The following is a 25,946-nucleotide window of genomic DNA, read 5'->3' as shown; positions in this document are numbered from 1 at the left end:
TTAAACATGAATAAAAGGACAAGTTTTACTGATTTGGGTAGGATGAAGGAAAATTCCATCTCCTGTTTGTATTAAATACTTTTATTTCCTTCTATCTTTGTTGAGCTTCACCATTCCCCCGACAAAAAACTTTGTTGTTGTTGTTGTTGTTTGTTTGTTTGTTTGATATGGAGTCCTGCTCTGTCACCCAGGCTGGAGTGCAGTGGTGCAATCTCGGCTGACTGTAACCGCCAACTTTCGAGTTCAAGCAATTCTTTTGCCTCAGCCTCCTGAGCTGGGATTACAGGCAACCACCACCACAATCTTTCTATTTAGGCCTAAAGTGTTGAGATTGCAGGCATGAACCACCATGGCCAGCCTCAAATTAGATTTTTAAAAAATTACAGAAGTAAAAGAGTAGTTTGGATTTGTATTTATTTGCAACAAAAGATCTTGAAGAGGTCATGTTCAGTTTGTATTGACCATCTGTGCCCCTTCAATAATATCTCCCCTCTACAGAACACAGATTTAGTAGACTCATAAATCTTAGAATTAGAAGTGTACATATTTTATGTTTTATTGATGCCCCATCTACCTTTGCACATTGCAAATACATGTAAATCTATCTTAGATTTCATTAAGAAGTGATGTACAAATGTATCAAAACACTAAGTTTATAATTTCATTCCAACATAAATAGTAGGTGCAATCTGATACAGTTTTTATTATAATTTGATATGCCCCTGATAGAAAGTGACACAGAAGAGCTACTTGTGCTATTGAAAAGCCGGTGTGGAATTTTCCTTCATCCTTGCACAAATTAGTAAAACTTGTTCTTTTATTCACTTAAAAAAAATTCTTGGGTTGTTCACTTAAAAAAATTCTTGGGTTGTTCACCTAATGACTATAATCCAAATTCACTACACAAAACTATAGTGAGCCAGGTGCAGTGGCTTACATCTGTAATCCCAGCACTGAGAGGCTGAGGCGGGCAGATCACTTGAGCCCAGGAGTTTAAGACCATTCTGGCGAACATGGTGAAACCCTGTCTCTACAAAAAATACAAAAATTAGCTGGGCCTGGTGGCATGTGCCTGTAGTACCAGCTACTTGGGAGGCTGAGATGACAGGATCCATTGAGGTCGAGGCCACTGTGAGCCATGATCATACTACTGTACTTCAGCCTGGGCAGCAGAGCGAGATCCCATCTCAAACAACAACAACAACAACAAAAAATTGTATGAGCTATATATCTTGGAATAAAATAAAAGTAATGATTGATAGACAGTGCTACCATGTGGTTAAAAAAAGCAGGTCAAAAATAAAGGTTCTAATAGCTATGGCAATTTGGTTCTATGTACTTAGTAACTGACAATTTTTAGAGATATAAATATTGTGGACTAGGAGTTTGTCTTACTTGAAACTGATTTTATTATTATCTGGAAGAGATAAATAAAATTATTAGTTTGGAAATAACAATGATGTCTTCACAAGGTTAAAAGGAAAACTGAGTGTCGAAACAAACTCAGAAGCAATTTCTGAAGTTTGGGGCTTTTTTGTTGTTGTTGTTTTCAATAAAAACTTAGGAGTTTTGTGTTCCAACAACAGGAAAAACTGTATTTGGTATGGATTAGCACTCATTCCTCTCCAAACTCCTCTCAGTAAAACCTAGTTTCTTAGAACTAGGTTTTTAGAATTAGAGATGAAAATGCAGCTTTTCTTCTCACTACCTTTGTCAAAGGGTAATTTTTCCTGCCTTCCATCACTTTTATTTTAAATAATTTTAAACTGATAAAAGTTTGGGGGCTTTTGCTTGTTTTAGTGATTTTAGATTATAATTTGGGAAGAAATAAATTTTATGAATTGTTCTGTTTAAAACTTAATTTATCTTGGAGGAATTCAAATAAATTGGAAGGAGTCAGGCTTAGTACTTATAAAACATTTAAAACTTCATTTTATTCAATAGTAATTCTTGGGAGTATTTAGTACACAGAGAAACTGAAATTATTTTAAATCATTTTTTGTGTCATGCTTTTTTTTCTCTGAAGCAGAGAGAATAACTCTAGTCAAATGTTTGGTTAATTGGATCATTTACTGTTCGATCGAGCAAAGTTAGGACAGTTTTGAGACATGTTTTCTACCAGAAGCTACTCAGAACAAGTTATTTTACCTTTACTAAACTGTAAAAATGTAAAGTTATAATTAGGAGACTGGCATTATATTTTGATCTTTTCCTTAATATAAGCAGAGGAAAATATTCATTCCCTACTATCTATTATCTTATTCTTTAAAACCAAGCAACGATTGACTTGTCAAAATAAAACGTTCTTATTGTTTATCATACAGACTCCTGGCCGTAAGTCAGTATGTATTCTCCAAGATGACCAACCAGTAATAGCTGTAGCCTTAAATAGTCAATCATTTCATCTGTGATACCAACTCTGACTTACTAGTTAGAAGAAGAATTGATCTACATTTTAAGTTTTTATATCCAGAAATTCACATTTAACAGATTATCTTTTTTTACATAGCCATTTTTGAACTTTTAAATTAATCAATTTTATTGTGTCCCTTTTATTTGAGGTAGTGTGCTCTTAGCTTGATAACCAACATAATGCAATGGGTAGTATGCAATTAGATGTGGTTCCTGACTTTAAGTAATTGCTAAGGAGATAGCATATTATGATAATTTTTTGTGCCCAAATTTTTTGTATAGCACATGGAGTTTAGTAGTGAAGCATTTGCTCTGATACAACATGAGATTAATAGATTATTTCCAATGTAATCTCTAGGCTTAAGAATTTGGGCTGTTCCAGAGTCTACACAGAATGTTGGATTTACCCTTTGAGGAAACAAATGTTTTCAATCAAGTGTAATTCATTCCTTAGCCATGGACTAGAGTTACACGGCTGTGATTCAGTGCTTATACTTTTATAGTTTATGACATTGCAGTAGCAGAAACCCCTCAGACATTTGAGATATATGTTAATATTGAATTTATTTTGCTAGTAAGTAGTCTTTTAAGAGGTACCTTCTCAAATATGTCTCATCTGAATTGCAAGTTCTCACTTTTTCTGTGACAAGAGCTATGACTTAGTTCTAGAAAAACCAGTTTTGCAGAAATATGTTGATGTGTTTCTAAGAGGAAATCTTTTTAAATAAAACAATAGGATTGAAAAATGTGTTGCTTTTTAAGTTAGTGATGAGAGTACTAAGTAAATAAGACTAATCAGAATAGTTTTTATTTTTCAGATTATGTAATCAAGTAAATTCCTGGTTGTAGCATCTCTAAAGTGAAGAAATTGCCAGCAATTTGACTAAGTCAGTCTTGTATCCATGTTGTGAGGTCATTGTGGTTATTTCTTTCTTTATTATTCAAGTACAAAAAGTATATTGATATTTCTGTATTAGTCCATAACAAGTTTCATATGGTTTCAGACTATTAATTATAAAATACACTTGGGTACAAGTTAGATGATTTGAGAGATTCTAGTAAGGGCACATTTATCATAGCAGGAAAGAAATCAATTATTTCATTAACTCAGTTTTAGTAAGCAATTTCTGTTTGAGTGTTCTTGAATTACCTGAATTTATCATTAACCCATCATTAAAATAGGTAAAAATATTCCCTCTCAGGTTAGTTTTGATCACCTACCAGCAGGGGTCACTTTAACTCAAGGACCTTTTTTCCTTCTTTAAAAAAATCTGTGGAATACTCTCAGCCCCTGGCATTAGTGAATAACATGGGAGTGAATTTAGAGCTCAAATTCTCAGAACTTGTGATGTCTCTAACTTTTAAAGGCAATCTTTTGTGGTGTTTTTTTAAAAATCTACCAAATTAGTTTTAAAGCACTGGAAATATGACCTAATCTTTACGTATAGTAACAGATTGAATGTTGTTTTTAAAGAGTAGTAACATCATTTTGATCTTTTGATGATAGAACCTTCCATTTAATTAACTATAGTGGTAACTTTTAATTATTTCAAATTATAAGAAAGGTTTTCAGCTTTGTATATTTAGAATGATATACAATGATTTACAAATATCAATTGCCAGGAGACCATAAACCAATCTGGATGCTATTTTTGAGTGCTTTACTTACATAAGCATTTAGTAATGACAATAACTGAAAAACTCTACTAACTTTTAAAAAATCTGGTGCTATTGAAATATGAGACTTTAAAACTATTGGTTTGAATTGGATAATTTCAAAGAAGTCCATGTTAAAAAACTAATATCTAAATTTTTTTTGAAAAAAACTTCCTTTAACTGCTTCTTAGCTCTTTTTTGATAGTGTTTGTTTGTTACCATTTACTATGCCTCCTTGATACTAATAGGAATACTGGATAGCTAGCTTATGTGACTCAACTAACTAAAGTTAAACCCAGTGTAATTGAATATTATTTGCTATACGATACAGCAGTGGCCCTGGTGCTTTCTTATATTTTTTTTCAGCTTTTTAATTTGAAATTTTTAAGCATACAGAAAATTTGAAAGAATGGTACAGTGATCACCTGTGTATCCACTTCATGTATTCAACAATAATTAACTTTTTGCCTTGTTCAACATGTGTGTGTATATGTTGTTTGGACCATTTGAAATTAGGTTGCAGACTTTTTTTTTTCTTGAAACAGTTTCGCTCTTGTTGACCAGGCTGGAGTGCAGTGGTGCGATCTCAGCTCACTGCATCCTCACTGCAACCTCTGCCTCCAAGTTTCAAGTGATTCTCTTTCCTCAGCCTCCTAAATACCTGAGATTACAGGCATCCACCACCACGCCCGGCTGATACTGTATTTTTAGTAGAGATGGGGTCTCAGCATGTTGGTCAGGCTGGTCTCAAACTCCTGACCTCAGGTGATCCACCACCTCAGCCTCTCAAAGTGCTGGGACTATAGGCCTGAGACACCATACCCAGCCTAGGTTGCAGACTTTAGGATACTTAACCTAAATACTTCAGCACCATCTCCTAAAGACAGAAGAACAGTGTTCTTTATAACTACAATACTATTATCATGTCTAAGAAAATCAGCAGTAATTTGTTTTTGTTTTTAGATGGAGTCTCACTCTGTCACTCAGCAGGTTAGAGTGCAGTGGCTCACTGCAACCTCCTCCTCCTGGGTTCAAGTGATTCCCCTGCTTAGCCTCCCAAGTAGCTGGGATTATGGGTGTGTGCCACCACATCTGGCTAATTTTTTTTTTTTTTTTTTTTTTTTTTTTTCAGTAGAGATGGGGTTTCGCCATGTTGGCCAGGCTGATCTGGAACTCCTGACCTAGGGCAGTCCACCCACCTTGGTCTCCCAAAGTGCTGGGAATTACAGGCATGAGCCACTACTCCTGGCCAATCAGCAGTAATTTCTTAATGCCATCTAATATTCGTTGTATAAGATTACTCCAGTTATCTCCAAAATATGTTTTATGGATAGTGTTTACAAACCAAGATTTTAATCAAGACCTGCATATTCTAATTGTTTTAGGGATTAAATACCCGTAGAAATTTACTATTCTAAATGTAGTATACTTTCCTCCTCCTCCTTTATTTTTTTATTTTTTTTTATTTTTTAATTGAGACAGGGTCTCACACTGTTGTCTAGGCTGGAGTGCAGTAGCCCAATCTCAGCTCACTGCAACCTCTGCCTCCCAGGTTCAAGTGATTCTCGTACCTCAGCCCCCTGAGTAGCTGAGATTATAGGTATATACCACCATGCCCAGTTAATTTTTATATTTTTAGTAAAGACAAGGTTTTACCATGTTGGCCAGGCTGAATTCCTGTCCTCAAGTGATTTGCCCACCTCAGCCTCCCCAAGTGCTGGGATTGCAGGTGTGAGCCACTGCACCCATCCCTTCCCATTTTCTGATATATGTGTACTTATGTGCATTGTTTTCATTAATAATACCATTGATAAAGGTGCGGTAAAATGTGGTTGATAGTAGGAGATGGAATTTACAAGTTGTTGGTAGGAACTTAAAATGTTTCTGTTATGAATGACAGAGTGGCTGTTACTGTCTTATTTTTCTTACGTGCTTACGCCAGAATAAATAATTGTGTATGTTATATGTATATTCTTCTTATGAAAAAATTTGGTCTAATCAGGCTTTGTATTTTTTATTAGAAGTCAATGTGCCCATTTTACTAAAACATTTCAGATTTGTAAATGTGAAGAAAACTGATTTTCCTTTAGTATTTTTGGAAACTGGTAACAATTTTAGAAGTATCAACCCAACTACAAAGACATCCTGGTGTCAATATTTGAAATTACTCAGGTTGTACATTTCTTTAACATTTTTAAACTATTATACATTTAACAAGACTACAAAATAGCAATTAAGATGGTTTTAATGTAATTTTTGTTTGGAATATGACTTTAAAGCTATGTGTGTGTGCATGCATGCCTGTGTGCCTGTGTGTGTGTGCATGCACGCATGTGTGTGTGTTTTAAGTGATTTTTGGAGGCTCTGTAGTTTACCTGAAATAGTGCTCATCTAAAAGTCAGAAGATCTTCATCTTCTACCTTTACTGTGGATACAATACAGCATAGTTCATAAAATGGCACAATACTTGAGGCACTGGATTTTAGTATCAGAAACATCTTTGGTCTAAAATAATCCACTTTGGAGCCTGGTATTTCTTTTAGGATATTCACATACAGCTTTGCCAGGCAGTAAGCAGCTTTTTTTGTTTATAAATTTAAAATCTGGTAACTTATGTTTGTATTTATTTATCTATATCTGTAGATTTCTTCTCTCTAAATATTTTATAGAAGTCATTGATATTTGTCTTCACAAAAAAATATGAAAAGTTAATATTTTTTTCCTCTGTAAATCCTTAGGAACTAAGCTCTTGATCTCTTAAATATAGAAAGATAATATTCATACTCTTGATCTCTTAAATGTAGAAATATACTATTCATATACTACCTATCTAGCTTCTTACTGTATTAAATTTGTATCACTTTTTTTTCTTTTTAAAACAGAGGTGTGCTCCAGCATCTATTCGCCTCATGGACAATAAGCAGTTTCAGTTTGGTAAGTAAGGAGTGGTAATTTTAAAATGTCATTTAGCCACAAAAATTTATGAAGCATCAGTAGTAAGAGTACACTGTGCAGAAGTAGAAAGTCAATCTTGCCTTTCAGGACGATGTCAGTCTAATGAAGATAGACAATTACATAAATGAGTGATGGCAGCAGTGTTTGAGGGCCCTTGAAAGAAGACTGCAATGGATACCATGGGCTGTAAATGAAGGAGTTGATTCTTTTTGATTTTGCTTGAGGATAAAGAGTCAGAAAAGGCTTTTGTAAGAGAGATGCTTGAGCTAAATCTTCAAAGGTGAATACAAGTTTGCCTAGATGTCTCTTCTTCTCCTCTACCAGACTTCATCACTTGGAAGCAAAAATGTGAAGTTGTGAAATTCAATGGCGTGTGTTAGGGGACTTCAGATAGTTCTATGTGGCTGAAATAGAGGGTAGTGTTAGGGTTGTTATATGAGATAAAGTTGGATGAGTAGACTAGGGCTTTGCAGGATAGATTTGGATTTCATCTTGTCAGCGCTGGGATTTCTTTGTATGAAGAATAAAATCAATCAACTTTACGTCATAGTTCTGGCAGCATTGTGCAGATGGATTAGAAGGATACATACATGGAGGAGAGACACTAGGAGATAAAACAGTTCAAGAAGCAAAGTTTGAGGGCTCTGAGCATGGAACAGCAGTGGAGATAGAGAACAGATGATAGATTTTCAGAAAATCAGTTTACTAACTGGATATGGAAGGCTAAATAAAAGGAGGAGTTAAGACAACACCTGGACTTTGATTTGATTGATTGGGTAGATTAAATAACATAGAAGAAGGGGTGGTGGTTAGGGGGAAAAGATATGATAACAGGTTGTAGTTATATTCTGAAATTTACTTTGGGATTTAAGTTTATAGAATTTAAATACCCTCAAAATAATTCCTAAAATAATGGGAGTGATCACTCAGTAATAAATACTAAAGGCAAAGATAGGCAGGCTTTTGTTTGTCATGTCTAAAAGTAAGCTTAGATTTTAATTTAGGGAAGCATGGTTATAGTTATATAGAAACTTAACTAAGTTAAGTTTCATAACATCAAGAGTTTTAAAATTACATTCTTCTAAGTTAGTCATTGTTTATTTCTTTAAGTGAATTACTTTCAAAACACTATACTACTGATAAAAGTTTAAGATAAATATATTCTATAAGTAATGAAATACTTGAAGTGAAAATCAAACCCCTCATATGTTTTCGCCTACATTTAGAGATCTAGGTCTTAAAGAGAGCCATGCATCTAATAACAAGAGTGTGTTACTCATTTACATGTTATTGTTGTCATAAACAATGTTAGACATAGGCAACTTTATAAAATTAATTATGATTTGGCCATATTTTATTTATAATTAGAATCCATAACAACTTAAAGTGAAGGTTTAAAAAAAGCCTTTCTGTCATCCCTCTTCCATGTTCTCATTACCATAGTTGAAAACATACTTACTTGCCCCCTCTAGCTTGCTCCCCTCTGTGGTATTATAGTTTCTGCCCTCTCTAAGTGTTGACTGTGTCTCCCCTTCCTCTGCACTTTACTTAGCCACCAACATGATCCTTTTGAAATACAGATCTGATCGTGCTTTTTGGCTGTCTATATAACCTTTTTTATATCTCAGTTTTAATTGAAGCCTTTACATCAGTATATTGCCATGGCTTCATGATCAAGCAGCAGAGGAAATAATGCTTAGCACAGCAAAGGGTGTCCAAGACCCTGCACCAGCCATATGGCTGATTGATCAGTGTTTATACCACATTGGTTGTTAACAAAGCGCAGGCCATATTATTAGTTGTTAATATTTTTAATATCCTCTCTACCTCAGGTACAACTCTTAATACATTATATTGACATCTAACTTCAGTATATTGAAATGATATATATCATTGACTATATGGAAATAATCCAAAGATGTCCTTTGTAAACTAAAGTTTCTCAAACTTAGGGTACATTTGTTAGTCATTTTTCTATCACCTGTACTTATCACATAATCGACATTTATATGTTGATTGAATTAATCATCAGATTGGCAAGAGGGTGAACAAATCCTGGATAGCTCATAGCATAGTGCTGATCACATTGTCAATAGCACACTTTATAAAATTCTCTTCATGACTGTTCGTCAGAGTGGTATTCCCACTTTACAAATGACTCAGAGGCTCATTATTTTGACTACAGTCCACAAGTTGTATGTGGTGGAGCTGGGGATGAACCCAAATTTATCTGACTAAAAAGCCCAGGAGTTTTTGCACTGTCTGTAACCACTACTTTAAAACATAGATAATTGGCTGTGCCTATAATCCCAGTACTTTGGGAGGCCACCGTGGGCAGATCACCTGAGATTGAGAGTTCAATTCCAGCCCAACCAACATGGAGAAACCCCATCTCTACTAAAAATACAAAATTAGCTGGGTGTGGTGGCACATGCCTATAATCCCAGTTACTCAGGAGGCTGAGGCAGGAGAATCGTTTGAACCCAAGAGGTGAAGGTTTCCTTGAGCTGAGATTGCACCATTGCACTCCAGCCTGTGCAACAGAGTGAAACTCCATCTCAAAAATAAAATAAAATAAAATATAAAACATAATTAATAAATCCTTTTAAATGACTTGACTAACATTGAAATACTGTAACAGAAAATTTACTAATCAAACTGTCCAGCTAGTAAATTTGGAAATGAATTTAATATTTAAAAAACCACAAAGCTAGAATATATTTAAAATGTAATTATATTGATAGGCAACATATTTAAGAAAAAATAAAAGATAATGTTCTCTAGTTGATACTAATGCTTGACCCACTTAAAAGTATCACTTTTACAATAATGTATTCTTCAAAGTTATCATGTCAACTTAGTATTAGAGATGTATGTGAGTAATTCTACTGGCATTAATGGAAATTGTGCATATAAATCTCAATGAGTTATGGTGAACATTTACCCTTAAGGATTATTTCATATTAGAGTAGTATCATATGGAGTCCTCATGCATTGTATAAAGATAAATGAATCTTTTGTATAAAGAATAGATAATTTCAACTTCTGCCAAGAACACAACATGCACATTCAATATATAAATGTTTATATATTTATTTCTAATTTGTTGTTAATGATAGGAGTTCCATTTGGGACCAGAAATGACCGTTTTGATGATATGTTATTTCTATCTTTATAGATATTAGGAATTGTCTCTTAAAGCAATAATACTAGAGAAGCATCTCTGGTAGTTTATAATAAACGAAAAAAAATCCCCAGGCATATCTCTTACTTGTGATCCAGAAGCTCAAAAAGATTGCTAGGTTGATTTCTGTCTAACCTGTAGTTCAATTTGTGTGTTTGTGGTTTTGTTGTAAAGCCCCAGGTATAGCATAGATATCTAACTTTCAGCCTCTGGTTAAGACTTCTATTACGTTGGTTCTTATGTAACACAGTTTCCTATTATAATCAGCAAAAGTCTAGTAATAAGTAGTATTACAGATTGAGATTCTCATAAAAAATGGATAGAAAAAAACTACTAGTGATAGTTTTAGAAAAGTTAGTTTGCTCACTTCATCTACTTTAACTGATTGTTCAGTTTGAAAAAAAAAAGAAAAGAAAAGAAAAGCTAGCTTGCTCTTTGCATCTATTTTAAACGAAGGAAAGGAAGGGCCTATACTTTAAAAACAAACAAAATCCCCAAACCTCAAAGGCTTTTTTCTTTAAAAAGAAACGTTTCATTTGGAAGATAATTGTAGATTTACTTAAGACTGAAATTCTTTATAAAAAATTTATATAAATGGTATAACACATTTTTCTGAATTGGGCTCCTAACACTGAGGCCAGATGTGTGACTCTTAAATGTAACAATCATAGGAGTTGAGAAGTTGTTAGTTTCTAAAAACAATGAGAAAACAGTAAAAGGTTTTCACTCAATTAAGCTTAATCCGCAGGCAAAGATGTTAATTTAACAGACTTTGAGACTCCATTTATGTTATTTTGGCAATTTTAACTCTCTGGGTGTGATTAAGGGAGCAATTACTAGTTTTATCCCAAGAATCCTGGATGAATTAAGAATTAATTAAGAAACAACCTTAAACTTGGCATTAGCTCCATATTTGGTTATAGTTTTGAATAGTTTCTGTATAATTAAAAAAAATAAAAGTAAAACCAGCCACCATGGGTGTTCCTAATGAAATAAAAATTAATGAAGTAATTTTATTATGTATAAACCATATCATTGAAAGATAAACTATGTATAGTATTAATTACACATGGTAATTTGACTTAAAAAAACCAAACCGAGAATGTGTTTTGTAAATAAAAAGTTGTTTGTGACATTTGAAAGAAGATAAAAGTAGCAAATATTAATATAACTATATATCTTAATGTAAATATATATGTACATAACAAGGGGAGATTTAAAAAATTAAAGGCATGAAAACTTTTACTTTCTTTAGGATACTAAGTTGGAATAGCCTCTTGATCTTCTAAAAAACACAGAATATGCTATTAATATAAACTTTTTTCTCTTAGGTCATGCTCTTAAACCTCAGGTTTCCTCTATTTTTACATCATTTTTGGATGGATTAAAAAAGTTTTATATTACAAAGGTAAGAATTTTTATAAAATGCTAAATTTTTAAATGCTTAAGATCCTGTTTTCTGATTTCTTCCCACATGCACCTATTATTAGGGTGTTTTTCCATGTTGCTATGTACATTTCAGGATTATAATTTTTTATGTTGGAATAAACATTAAGTAAATCAATCAGACAGCCAATTTCAGAAAAGTTTAATTCTTTCCAGTTTTGAAGCTTCTAAAAATAACACTATATTTGAACAGTTTTATTTTCATAACATTTTCTAGTTTGAATTTTTTCCTTTGTGGAAGGAAAAAATTTCTATGCAGACATGAAATAAGATTGTGGATTTTTTTTAACCTTTGATTGTTGAATTTTTTTCCTAGAGTGTTAAGCCATCTTACACTACTACTAGCAATGCATGTATGCCTTCTTTTCCTTGAATCCTTGATATTGCATGTGGGATTCTTTTTGTTATGTTTTAAATTTACCAGGGGGAAAACAGTGCTTTCTTTTAGTTCATGGTTTTTGAAGCTCCAGTGAGACTGGACGTTAACACTTTCTTGTATTTTCTAGATCTAATCTTTGTGTGAATTTGTTGGATATGGTTATTTTTGCCAGGGGGACAGCTTGATGTTTTTTCTTGGTGCTTTGGTTTATCCCTTTGAGACTGGTATTATTAGATGCCCTTTGTCATAAATGTAAATAATTTTTTCCCAGTCAGGCATCTCCTCTTTTAATAGGGGTTTTTCTTTTTTTATATGGAAGTTTCAGATTTTTATATCTTTTCTTGTGATTATTTAATATAATCTAAGCTTAGAAAGCCTTCTTTCCTCCGGAAATAGGGGCCATTTTCTTCACTCTCTCTCTTACACTAAATGATAATTTTTAAAAAATTATCTTGATTACTATTTGTATTTATTTCAATTTTATTATGTGAAAGAGACCTAAATTAAACTTCATCTCCTGCTCCTCCAATTGTTAACCAGTTGTGGCAGCACCATTAATTAATCTGTGCTTCTCATACATTAATTTGGTATGCCTCACATCATATACACTTTTCTAAAAAATAGACTCCATTTTAGTATATCTCATTCTTTTTTAATGAGCTTTTTGTTCTTGAAAAATTAAATAGATTTTATTGTTGTAGGTCTATTTTTCCCTCTTGTTATTCAGAATTTTCCTTGTTATCACCATCACTTATTTATTATTCTAGAAAAATTTTAGAAACTTTTCATCATTTTAGGAAGTTCATTGTGGTTACTAAAATTGGAATAAACTAGTACATTAATTTGGGCAAATATTGAGTGGTTTATAATGTTCAGTTTATGTCTTTAGGAGCATATGTCTTACTCGTCTTTTTTTGGATATGTTTTAGATATGTTTCCTAATATATTTCTTTTTAAGATTGTTAGATACTGTTTTAATTTCATGCATAAAGATCTCCTTTGAAAATATTATTTAATAGGAAATTATTATTAGTATGTAGGGATGTTGTTGATTTTTTCTTCTTGTCCAATATATCCAGCTACTTTATTCTATCATTCTGCAGTTTTTTATTTGATTCTTTATCATAGTTATTATTTCAACAAAATATTTGTTGTATTTACATGAGTAATATGTCATTATAATTAACACTGTGGCATACTTTGAAATAAAGTGCTTTTCCTATGCTGAACAGTTTTGCTGCATTGTAATGACCTGAATAGGTTTATTAAACATTCTTAATGATTGACATGTAAAGTTACAAAGCTAAATATTTAAGAAATCTGTGCCTTTGAGCCCAGATCAGAAGGAAAAGACCAAAATGTGTTTTGATTTATTATTTTGTAGGATAAGACTTATCTGTAATAATAATAATTTTTTTTTTTTTGTAGTTTAAAGGATTTGACCCAAATCAACTAAGTGTAGCCACATTACTGTTTGAGGGGGACCGTGAGAAGGTTCTTCAACATGAAAAACAAGTGTATGACATTGCTGCAAAATTTGGGTATGGCTTCAACTTCGTAATGGCAAGAGAAAGAAAGTTAAGCTAAGATTCTAATATCACCAAAGTTAAGCTAAGATTCTAATATCACTAAGATTCTAATATTAAAGTACTAGACACTAATGTCTCCAAGCAGACTGTAGCCTCAAAGCAGTTATTAATTTCAGTTTAGTATTAAATTTGTGGTAATTTATAATAGTAAATGTAAAATATTGTTTTCGTTTACTTCCAAAATGTTTAGGAAGTTAGATTGATATGTTACTCTTGTCTAATCATATATATATATATATATACACACACACACACACACACACACACACATATATGTATATATATGTGTGTGTGTGTATATATATGTGTATATATATGTACATATATATATTATTAAATATTGTATTTTTCCTAGGTTTTTACATTATTATCAATTTGGTGATATTTGTTCTACTACAGTAACAGAGAAAATTCATTGTTCTCTTACTCTGTAGTGATAATAGTATATGTGTAAAGCATACTACTAGTGTGTTTTTAAAAGGAAATTTTGTTTAATCGAAAGTATTTGATAAATTATCTATACTCCACCCCCTGTCACTTACTGTTTTGTGCTGGTATAAAAAAACAGAAAACATTTCACATCTATAACCAACTGAATAATGGTAGGGTGGTTTCTGTCTGTCTTCTTGATGGATTATAAGACTGATCGATGAGAACTATTGTGAAAATGTCATTTATCAGGACTACATTTTTTCCTTTCCTTTTAAAGTACGTAAACTAACAGTTTCTAGACACTAATCTTTCCTTTTTTTATTTTGGGGATTAAAATACATCATATACATTATGCTTAATATGTGTTCTTTGTAAATATTTATTTTCATTTCTTTTTTGTTTTTTAAGAAAACAAATGAACACAATTTGGAGCCATGTGTTTTAGAATGTCACAACTTTATGTATTTTTTTAATATATAATGTTTAGCTCTTTATTTCTAGGGTTGTCTGAACTTAGTGTTAAAGTGCACTATTCTTAAAGGGGAAAAGAGTCTAATCTTAGACTTAAATTTTAGTTTACTTTTGTACTATTTTTAAATATTGAAAATGTCTCACTTTTATTTTTACCCTATTCTGAAATTGGCAAATGGAATTTTAATTTTTTCAGTAAAAGATAAAGTTTATTCATCTTTCATCTTTTCTCAGTAGTTGTTTTGGAAATTGCTGATATTTTCACTAAATTAGTTAAAAATAATTGTGCCATAAAAATCCATGTAATGACCAGATGGCTTGAATTTCAGGTCATCTCATTTTTGTTTGAATTTTTGAAATGTACATGTTTCCCTTCCCAGAAGGAATTTAGCCCTATGTATTTACCTGTTTTTTAGCTTCTAAGATATATGGAGTACATATGTAATTTGATTAAAAGACTGATTTCTTAAAACATATGATATTAGTAAGAAACAAGGAGATTTAAAAATCTGCGCTAACCTTAAATATTAGAGACTGAAACTTTAAAAAATTGTTAATTGTATATCTAAATATTTTTCTGGGATTTCATAATTTCTCAGAAGGACTTGTAGGAAAATGGAAGAGTGCATTTTGCTTTATTATTTGAATAATTGTATATAGGGTTAAATTTGGTTAGTATCACCTCAGTCTTCTTCCCCGTCACATACACCTCCACGTCTGTACACACACCCACACACAGAGGAATTTCACTTTTTAAGATCTGTCATTATAATTACAATTAAGTTATTACTAGTTAGTAATGTGCCACATTTCCTGTTACAATCGGGTAGGATGATGACATAATGCCCGTTTGTTGTGCCTCATGATTTTTATAGGTCATGACCTGTCTTTTCTTGTGCTTCACTGATGATGTCTAGTTCATACTAGTTGCTTCATTCAATAATTGTTCAATGACTGAATGAAACTGAATACTATATTTTCCTGATATCTTTTATTCTACTTTATGCCTGATTACTGTGCTACCTGTAAAACAGTGTATTTTTATCTTTAGATATTTGTCAGAACATTTTGTCTGGTTTTTTTTTTGGGGGGGGGTGTGGGGGGAGATGCAGTCTTGCTTTGTTGCCTAGGCTGGAGCATAGTGGCATGATCTTGGCTCACTTTAACCTCCACCTCCCAGGTTCAAGTGGTTGTCCTGCTTCAGCTTCCTGAGTAGCCGGGATTGCAGTCACACACCACCACACCGGACTAATTTTTGTATTTTTAGTAGAGATGGGGTTTCACCATGTTGGTCAGGCTGGTCTCAAACTCCTGACCTTGTGATATGTCCTTCTTGGCCTCCCAAAGTGCTGGGATTACAGGTGTGCATTTTAATTTTAGTTTTAATCAGCTTTAATTTGAGCCAGCAATAGACATGAACATCAGTAATGCCGGTTTTGTTTTCTCATATGTCACTATCCATTAGCCAATTAAAAATATGAGTGAATCTTCTTTAAGATTTGGCATCCAGCTGTCTTCAGATACTGATACTTAGGCCCAAGCACTATTGCTATACTTCCAGAAGTTTTGCTTACTCAAACAAAACTTGTATCAAATTTGTCCATTAAAAATAGGTTATAGTAAATGAGATTCCGTTTAAAGCAAGGGTAAAATGTTAAAGACTGGCTCCGTTTGAGGTCTCATTTTTTTGCTATTATTTGTTCCGTCTTAGTTATAATTAATTTCTTAACGTGCTTTCATCCTGGCTTTATTTTATTAGTTGTGGACATCTGTTTTAAACAACCCAGATTGTTATTTAGCCGATTACTTAGAGCTATTTCCTTTTTTTTTTTTTGAGACAGTGTCTTGCTCTGTCACTCAGGCTGGAGTGCAGTGACCTAATCCTGGCTCACTGTAGCTTCAACCTTCCTGGGCTCAAAGGATGCTTCCTCTTCAGCTGCCTGAGTACCTGGGACTACAGGTGCATGCCACCATGCCTAATTTATTATTATTATTATTATTTTAGTTTTTGTAGAGACAGGGTTTTGCCACGTTGCCCAGGCTGGTCCCAAACTCCTGGGCTCAAGTAATCCTCCCATCTTGGCCTTCCAAAGTGCTGGGATAACAGGCGGGAGCCACTGCGCCTGGCCTATTTTAAGTTTTTAATACTTGAAAATATCTTATTTTGGTTTTCTGTCAGAAGTTTTAGTATCCCACCAGTTTTCTGTAGGCACCAAATTTTTGTTCTAATCACTGAAGATTCAAGGATATTTTACTTAGGTAAATTGCCACTCTGACCGTCCTCAATGGTCAATCATCTCTGCTGTGTAACAAGACAAAGGAAAGCACCACCAAGTTTCTTTCTGCTGTAGTTTTCATAGGTTAGTTTAGCTCACGTATTTTTATTTTGAATTGGAGCATTAGTCATCTATCCCTTATTGTTTTTATTTGTTTGTTTATCAAACTCTCTATCCATCTACCAATTAAAAATGAGTGAATCTTAATTGACTATTATGAAGTACTCCCAACAGCTTAGAGCATTTTATGTGTTGTCTTAGTCATTTTTTTCTCTTTGCTTGCCCTTCACTCCCACCCCAACACAGTTCAGTACCTCTGAACACACATGACCCAACAGAACATAGTAGCCGCATAATGAATAATTGTACTTTGGTTGTTTATCCATGTTTGCTAGTAATGTATTTTAACTTCTCTAAGAGTGGAGCAAAATAAACATTGCCTGTCAGCATTCATGACAGGTGTTTTGACATTTACCATAGAACTTAAGGCAATATGTTATCATTATTTTTAAAGCATGCTTAAGTTGTTTAATATAATTTAACATGAGAGTGATTAGGTTCACCAGATGGCCCTTTTATATAAAAAGATTTTCTCTCATTCTCTTTCATTAGTCTTTCCAGTCCTTCTTCATGAGACAGCTTTAAATTTGTTTAAAAACCTTGAATTGATATTTGAAATTTGTGGGGACAGCAGGAAGTAGGGAATGGATGTTGCTACTTTAACATAAGGCAGTTTGAATCTACATGCAGTCTTTTTGGAGTGATTACAAAAGTGACAATTTAGATGCATTTAATTTTTAAGCCCTACTATTCTTTATATATTTTATTTTAAGGTAATTCTGGCTAGAATATTGACAGTTCTGAAAGCTAAAAAGAGATAAGTTTCAAAAAGTTAAATCATAAGTCTGTGATTTCCTTGCAAAGCCCAGATTGACTTTACTTCTTTGGGCTTATGAATTTAGAAAAGATGTCTAATTTCTTCCTGCTTTAAATTAGAAAATGCATGTTTCTCTGTGGTTTGTCTGCCTGGATCCTAATGTGAACAGATCTGTTTCCTTCCTGCTGCCAGATATTAGTAATATTAGAGGAGGGTCTAAAGAAAGATCTGTTGGGACTGGAAAAGTAGGACTTTTTGTCTCATTTTGACATAACAGAGGCAAGCCTACTAAATGTTTATACCTGTTACTTCTCATCAGCTACATGCTTGGCATTCTCTTTTCTCAAGTATTCCCAATACAGGTGTCTTGCACCCTTTCCTACTCCTCCGTCTCTTTTCCTTTCCTTCCTCAGTAGTTTCAGTTTCTGTTTCCTAGATCTGTGGTATTTTTTCTCTCTTGGACTCAGAGTCTGACTCTGTTTTGTATCTGCTTGAGCTATGGGCTAAGCTGTTTCCCTTCAAGCACTTACCACAGCAGTTTTCCTTTTGTTTTGAAACTTTATTTGGCTTTCTACTTCCAACCTCACATCCAACTCAGAATTGTGTTTTGTCTCTTCTTCTCACATTCAACTAACTGCTGGACCGAAGTTTTATCTTCTTTGCTCATTAACATTCTAATACAAACAGTCCCCTTCATTTTTTTTATTATACCCCATTCTCAAGTAGTTCTAGACTAGAGCTGCTTATAATCAAATCTTTGCCACTTCCTTTGGATAACACTATCTACCCATAATGGCAATCAGGAAATTCTGATTTAGCCCATATATTCTAGTCTGAAATTATATTACAGTATTTGTATAGAACAAGAGTACATCTACATTGTATTATTTACCTACTACCAAATCCAACACAACTTCAGAAGAAGAAAATATTTAATTATAAGGTGTTAATTGAGGCCCTAAGAGAAATGGTTTTTCCTTTAGTTGACTAAAGTTAAAATTTTAATTTCTGTTTGATAATGGAAAAAGCATAATTAGAAACTATGTACTAAAGATAGTGAAAACAGTATTGATTCATTGTGTTTTAAAATAAGAATAACTTATAAACAAGAGTACTTGGACTGAATTATATGTTATATGGGATTAATCCTAACTAGAGCAACAGATACAATTTCTATGGATGAAACTATTTTCAGATTGAAAGAGATAGTTTATATGTTCATAGTAATAAAACCTTACCTGTGTTGGTCTTATATCTGTTTATACATTGCTTTATAAAGTTTAATGTTTCTATGTAAGTGTGTTTTGTCTTTCATTTAAATCATAAATTTTATAAAATAAACACCACATTAACATTCCAAATACTATGTACTAAAGTATTCTGGAAGCTTCTCAGCATTGGGGAGTTCCTAGTCAGTCATCACATTTCTTCAAATATGAGTAAGACAATAGTAACATGAACATATGAGTATGGATATGATGAATAAAATAAGAATACTTGTGTGAAGATTATTTTAACTTATTTGTTTGTTTCTCATAGTTAATTCTTTCTCTGCTCTTTTGAGAATATGGGTAGAAGAAGTTGAGTTTATGAGTCAATTTTATTAGTTTGATGGATTAAAGTTTGAAATTAAGACTAAACAGAACTATTTAAAGTGTTTTCAGATTTTTGTTATCCAAACTTATTCTCTTGACAGTTTTTTGATACATTTATGATTAATGAGATTAAGATAAAAATGAAATGCAGTGTAATATATGTTAATCTATCAAGCAGGTATCTTGAGGTATCATATCAGTTTGGTTTGTTTTATATGTTTTTAATAGTTCATTTGAAATTTATTAACAGTTTGTTCTTTAATTACAGTGGATTGGCAGCTGGAGAAGATAATGGACAGAGAGGTTATTTGCTGACCTATGTCATTGCATACATTCGAGTAAGTTGTATTTCTCTTGCCATTTATGTTGCAAACAATACTTTTTCTTACTTTGAATGCAATTATCTTCCCTATTTTTATTTTAAGCTACTGTAATTTAGCATATCATTTTACATGAACCTTGTTTTAGCTACAAACCTTCAAAAGCCCATTTAAACCTTCTCCATATGCTTTTGAGGAAGTTAAATATGATTTAACATGTCTTTCTGCTTTTTAAAAGAATGAAGCCTTTTTCTGTTTCAAAGTTGAGCATACCATTCATAACATTACTTGGTTAAAATCAAGCTGTTTTATTTAGCAACATTCTTCACTTAATAATCTGTTTTAATGATGTGTAAATCCTTAACTGTGTTTTAAAATTTTGATATTTAACTTAAAGTAGTTAAATGTCAACTTGAACATATTTAACTAAGAAAGGTTGAATTAATATATTCTCATTTTAGCAAAAATTTAATTCTAGCTAAGACCTAAATTTTAAATGGTAGTGAAGCATATAGTCCTCGTCTTTTGTCCTCTGCCCCCACAGTGATAAGTAAAAATATATTTATTGCCTGTTCAGTGTTTTAGAAATTTTGATTAAGAGATGTACTGATCATGAAAGGTACTAGATGATTGTAGAACTTGTAAATAATATCTACCTTTATAGACTATCATGCCATAGTTTCTTCCCATAGTAAGCATTTTGAATATACATAATTATTTCTTAGGCATTTTCTCTGAGGATATTAGCTTTTTCCCCATAATACTGAATTTAGAATTCTAGAAAATGAAACATAAGTGTAACAAGTACAACATATGTAATGTTGGGTTTCAGGGGTTCAGGAGAGCCCTCGGTTCCCCTGAGAGGACATTTCTCCAGGTTCTTGGTCTATCACTCCCCAAGAATGGGAGAGGAGACCACAGCACAGTGCACAGTAAATGCCGGACTCAAAAGTGTTGGTAGAAAGTGATTTGTTTAAGTAGAGAAAGAGAAACAGGAGAAGGAGAGAGAAAGAAACAGCTAACTCTCACATTAAGTGAGAGAATCCAGAGAGATGGAATCCAGGAGAGGAAAGCAGCTTGTACACTGAGTGGAAGGGAATAGAGAGAGAGATGGAGTTTAGGAGGGGAAGACAGGCTTCCATGAGTGAGTGTGGAAGGGGACTCCAGAGGGAAAATCCAGGGGAGAGAAAGACAGCTTCAAGAACACAAGAGATTGTTTGTGGAAGGGGATCCAAACATGGAGTCCAAAGGGGTATGGAAGAAGGGTACTTTTAACCTGGGAGGAACCCCTACCTTCTCTAAGTTCTCTGGCCAGTGAAAGGGGTTCCTTAGAACTTCTGCTGGAGTGATTGACTTTTGATTCTTCCCATTCCCACAAAAATTAAAACACACGTTGTTAGGCCGGGCGCGGTGGCTCAAGCCTGTAATCCCAGCACTTTGGGAGGCCGAGGCGGGTGGATCACGAGGTCAAGAGATCGAGACCATCCTGGTCAACATGGTGAAACCCCGTCTCTACTAAAACTACAAAAAATTAGCTGAGCATGGTGGCGCGTGCCTGTAATCCCAGCTACTCAGGAGGCTGAGGCAGGAGAATTGCCTGAACCCAGGAGGCGGAGGTTGCGGTGAGCCGAGATCGCGCCATTGCACTCCAGCCTGGGTAACATGAGTGAAACTCCATCTCAAAAAAAAAAAAACAAAAAACACATTGTTAAATCTCCCGGATGGAGAGAGATGGAAGTGGGGCATGATGCTGGGAAGTTCTTGCCCTTAAAACTACTCACCCTCGTGGACCCGAAAAGAGAACACCTTCCCTCATTACCCCCTCTGAACAGGAAAGTCCAACTTCTGTTGGAACATGGGCATTGATAGCTCTTTAACTACTTCCTGCTGAAATGGGGCATAGAAGGGGCCCTGCAGTTGAGGTTTCCTCCAGAAGGGAGCCTTTCAGGGGTGCAGGTTGATCCTGAGGCCCACAATAGAGCTCATGAGCCGAGGACCTCCGGGATTCCAGCGGTAGGATTATTTGTGACTTTATGGTTCTGTAAGAAACAAATGTGACAAAGTGGTTAGAGATGAAAGGCCCAGAGGCCAACAATTATAGAATGGTTATAAACAAGCCTAGGACAGAATTGAGCCAGGTTCTTGAAGGTTTTTAGCCCTGTGTTTGATTGATTCCTGAGTTCTATGTTCAAAACAACACTTAATTGGTTTACAGAATAGCAGCTTTTTCCTAGAAAAAGACAGGCTCCCTTCCCACTATGAAAAGGATACTCGGAGTTCAAGAGATATCAAAGTTGAGCGTTATAGTCCTATTAATGCCGGGATATAATTATGCATGGTTACTTCCCTGAGGATCTTGTTGGAAAAGCAGATGTAGACCCTCTAATGGCTCCCAGGTGTACTAAGGGTCATCTCCTGGAACTTCAGCCTGCAGAGTGGTGGGTTTGTGACTTTCTTCAGGAAGTATCCAAGGCTTCAGCTGAGTATGATGAATCCATGAGTCAATTTCCACTACTTTAACTGCTTTTGAGGTAGACAGAATAACCAAAAATGGTCCTTCCCAAGATGGGCCTAGAGAGGGAGAGTCTGAGGGGAGAGATTTAACAAGCACCAAGTCTCCAGGGCAGGAGAGAAATACTGAGAAGGCCATGCCAGTGTCCAGGAGAAGATTAACCCCTGGACCTCTATTATAAAACATTGAGGTTGCCTGGTTCAGTAATGATTCTAGACTCTGTTCTGGCCCCAAGGCCAGTTTCTGGACCTTCCACCTGATACCTGCTGCTGACTGAATAATAAACTTGTCCTTTAGTATTACTGACCCTCAATGGAATCTGGTGACAGGGGATTGTACTTTCTTAAGGCCTCCTGCAATCGCTCAAGGAAAGCTGTTGGGTTTTCTTCCCTTCCCTTTGAGGGCTAGGTTTTCCACTCAGCAGAGGATAATTTGGCCACGCTGTTCAGCAAAGAAAAATGACCCACTTCTCCCTTAAAGGCTATGTGCTAAATTGGTCCCAATTTTCCAGTATATACTTTAATGGGGACTTGAGCTTGGGAATAGAAGCACTCATCTGAAATCAAACACAAGGAATGTTAGCATTCCTGGTTAAAGAAATTATAGCCACTTTGACCTAAGGCATCCCTTAGGTAAAACGGGTACTGAAATGAAACGTCTTTCAGTCAGTACCCCAAAATTTCGTGTGCCCAAGATGTGTGATCCATCTTATCAGAGGGCCTCCCATGTACTGGATTCGAATCATGACCTACCAGCATCATGGGACTCATACTCACTGTCTGCATGACCTCCAGTGACTACCATAGAGGCATGGAATGAAAGGGGCTATTGGGTTGGGTAGTCATGTACCATTGAGCCCAGACAAGGCCAATGAGGCACAGGAGATGGGTACCAATATTCCCCAGCAAAAGTCCAATTTATACAAGCCAATTTATAAAACTGCCCTAGAAGGGTTAACTTCTAGGGAGGGGCCATTAGAGCACACAGTTCAAAGAAGGCAGGCTGGGCCACTGCAGCCGCCCACTCAGGTGCCTCTTTACATTGCCTGATGCCAGAGGGGAAGCCTGCCATGCTCCCCACAGTGTCCCGTCTGCCATGTTGCCGGGCCCATGTGCGCACCTAAGGCCACTCCCCCAGCTGCTGCTCAAACAGGGACCCGAGGCTGGCAGGTGAACGCCCCAGGGGAGCCCCACCTCTGGGACCGAGCAGCAGTTTGCCGTCCCAACTGGGGATCCGAACATGCCAGTGAGCAAGTGAACCAGCAAAAACATTTCCCTGTGGTGTTTTCTTAAGCACCGCCACTCTGCTCAGAGCCTCCACGCCTGGCTGGGACACACCTCGCCTCACCCCACCTGGCAGCTTTTCCTGGCCTGGCTTCAGGGCTGGGCTGTGGGTGGTAGCAGTTCCAGTTCCAGCTGGCAAGGAGTGAAAGGCTCTGCTCACTCCTTCCCACAGGCTCCCGCAGGTTTTTGTCCCAGAGATAATAGCCAGAAAGATAGAGAAGGAGCAGAAAGCAGAGAAAGAGCTTGGAGGAAAAACTACACTTTTAATTCCGGCTGGCCTACACTGCTTAAGACAGGCACAGGCTGGGCCAAGCCCCTGCGGCTTGGTACCTCTGCTCCGGTTCTCCTTAGCCCTGCCTGGCTGCAGCTGCTGCAGGTGTTCTTAAAGAGACAGGACAGAATGGGGCTGGTTTCACTCACAATTTGAAGTCTTGTTCTCTGGCTGTACTCCTTTCCTGGCTATACCCCTCAAGACTGGCTGTACCCCTCTTCTGGCTGGCTCACCAAAATGTAATGTTGGGGTTCAGGGGAGCCCTCAGTTCCCCTGAGAGGATGTTTCTCCAGGTTCTTGGTCTGGGAGACCATGGTGCAGTGCGCAGTAAATGCTGGAGTCAAAAGTGTTTGTAGAAAGTGATTTATTTAAGTAGAGAAAGAGAAACAGGAGGAGAGAGAAAGAAACAGCTAACTCTCACACTGAATGAGAGAAGGAAAAGCTGCTCTCACTCTGAGTGAGAAGGCTTCCCCAAGAGAGAAAACCAGAGAAGGAAAACTCCCCTCACACTGAGTGAGAGAATCCAGGCAGATGGAATCCAGGAGAGGAAAGCAGCTTCTACACTGAGTGGAAGGGAATATATAGAGAGAGATGGAGTTTAGGAGGGAAAGACAGGCTTCCACGAGCGAGTGTTTATGGAAGGGAATCCAAACATGGAGTCCAAAGGGGTGTGGAAGAAGGGGACTTTTAACCTGTGAGGAACGCCTACCTTCTCTAAGTTCTCTGGCCAATGAAAAGGGTTCCTTAGAACTTCCACTGGAGTGATTGACTTTTGATTCTTCCTGTGCCCACGAAAATTAAAACAGAGACTGTTAAATCTCCTGATGGAGAGAGATGAAAGGGGGGCATGGTGCTGGGAAGTTCTTGCCCTTAAAACTACTCACCCTCGTGGACCCGGAAAGAGAACACCCTCCCTCACATAGACACAATTTGGAGTATCTATCTTAATTTTTCAGGTTCTAGTTAATGTTAAAACTGAGTCAACAGCAAGTTAGGGATTCCTGCTCCCCCTCCCCTAGATTACATGTTTTATGTTTTTATAAGCTTTGCAATGGTTAATACCATTGTCTCCAAATATATGTTTACTGAATAAATAAGTGCATTAGAGAAAACAAAATGTTTTAGATCAGTAATTTGGGGATTTTTTTTTTTTTTGTATCAACCACAGGTGGGTTGAAATGACTCATTTTACTAGAAGTAAAAACTTAACGTATATTGACTTTTCTACCTTATAAAATTTTCTTTCAAATCCCTGGACTTCTTTGGTGGCTTGTGTATCTTTCCAATTTTGATAATAGAACAATTTTGCTCTGGGTAAAGATATTAAGTATTATAAGTTACTTGTAATATGAGTATTATATCCTCTGTACTATAAAATATTTTCCTAGAAGTGCCTGCAGATGTTTAATCCAATCTGTCACTTCAGATAGATGCACTATATTACTATATTTTTCAAGAAGAGATGCTTTTAAGAAAAAAGTCTCTTCCTTCTAAACACTCCCCCACCCCCGCTTCTTGATCCTCCTGCTTCTTTGATCTTGACTAATTTTTGATATTGGTTAATTTACTATTTATGCCACTAAAATTCTATTCTGTTAGTATTGTCTACATGTACATAGACTGTTCTGGATAGAAACTCCATTCATTAGAGAAATAAAAATTTGAGTTCTTACCCTGAGTCAGGCACTCTGCCTGGTGCCAACGATACAGAGAAGAATAGGACAGGCAAGGTTCCTTTAGTTATGGAGGCTGCATCTCATTCTGGGGGCAACTTTTCAGTGCTTTTATGAGGTGGATAGTAAAGAGCAGCGTAAGTTAAATTAGAAACGTGATACTAACAATGAACTTGAAAGATTAACAGTGTTATTGATTCTTCTGCATCTGTTGTAATTTCTTGTTTTTTCTGTTTGTGTCTTAATAGGACTTGGCTTTGGAATACTATGTATTAGGAGAATCTTTTGAGACTTCTGCTCCTTGGGACAGGTAAAATATAATAATACCTGATATTATTCAAATATGTGATATGAATTGCTTGAAGTAATGTTTCTTTCTGTGTGAACATGTAAGTTTACAACATTTTATGAAGAAACATTGAGACAAGGCAACTACTTTTATTTAAATTAATGTATTCATCAGAATGCCATATTTTCAAGTGTTTTATTGGGTGGGGTGAGTTGAAGAAAATTTGTCTGTGATCCAAGGAAGGAAGGTATTGTTGAAGTTTACATTTTGAAGAATGTTATTGAATGCTCAGTGTTATTATGTGGTTATATCTAGCTTCGACTTAA

The 25,946-nt window shown here is 35.3% G+C and overlaps 1 protein-coding gene across 3 annotated transcripts in view; it reads left to right on the top strand.

Annotated features, from left to right (window-relative positions):
- The window catches only part of AGPS (alkylglycerone phosphate synthase), a 139,147-nt gene that overhangs the window by 77,313 nt on the left and 35,888 nt on the right, over window positions 1-25,946 (top strand). For all 3 annotated transcript variants that reach the window (XM_032292849.1, XM_032292850.1, XM_032292851.1), the window contains exons 12-16: window positions 6,951-7,002; window positions 11,539-11,615; window positions 13,461-13,573; window positions 19,541-19,610; window positions 25,580-25,641. In XM_032292849.1, coding sequence (XP_032148740.1) covers window positions 6,951-7,002; window positions 11,539-11,615; window positions 13,461-13,573; window positions 19,541-19,610; window positions 25,580-25,641 — 374 coding nt within the window. The remainder of the gene's footprint in view (window positions 1-6,950; window positions 7,003-11,538; window positions 11,616-13,460; window positions 13,574-19,540; window positions 19,611-25,579; window positions 25,642-25,946) is intronic.

Source organism: Sapajus apella, unplaced genomic scaffold, assembly GCF_009761245.1.
Source record: "Sapajus apella isolate SASKATOON/1434 unplaced genomic scaffold, GSC_monkey_1.0 scaffold28, whole genome shotgun sequence".
NCBI lineage: Eukaryota > Metazoa > Chordata > Mammalia > Primates > Cebidae > Sapajus > Sapajus apella.
Note: the sequence above shows the minus strand (reverse complement) of the source record. Positions and strands in the feature narration are given on the sequence as shown.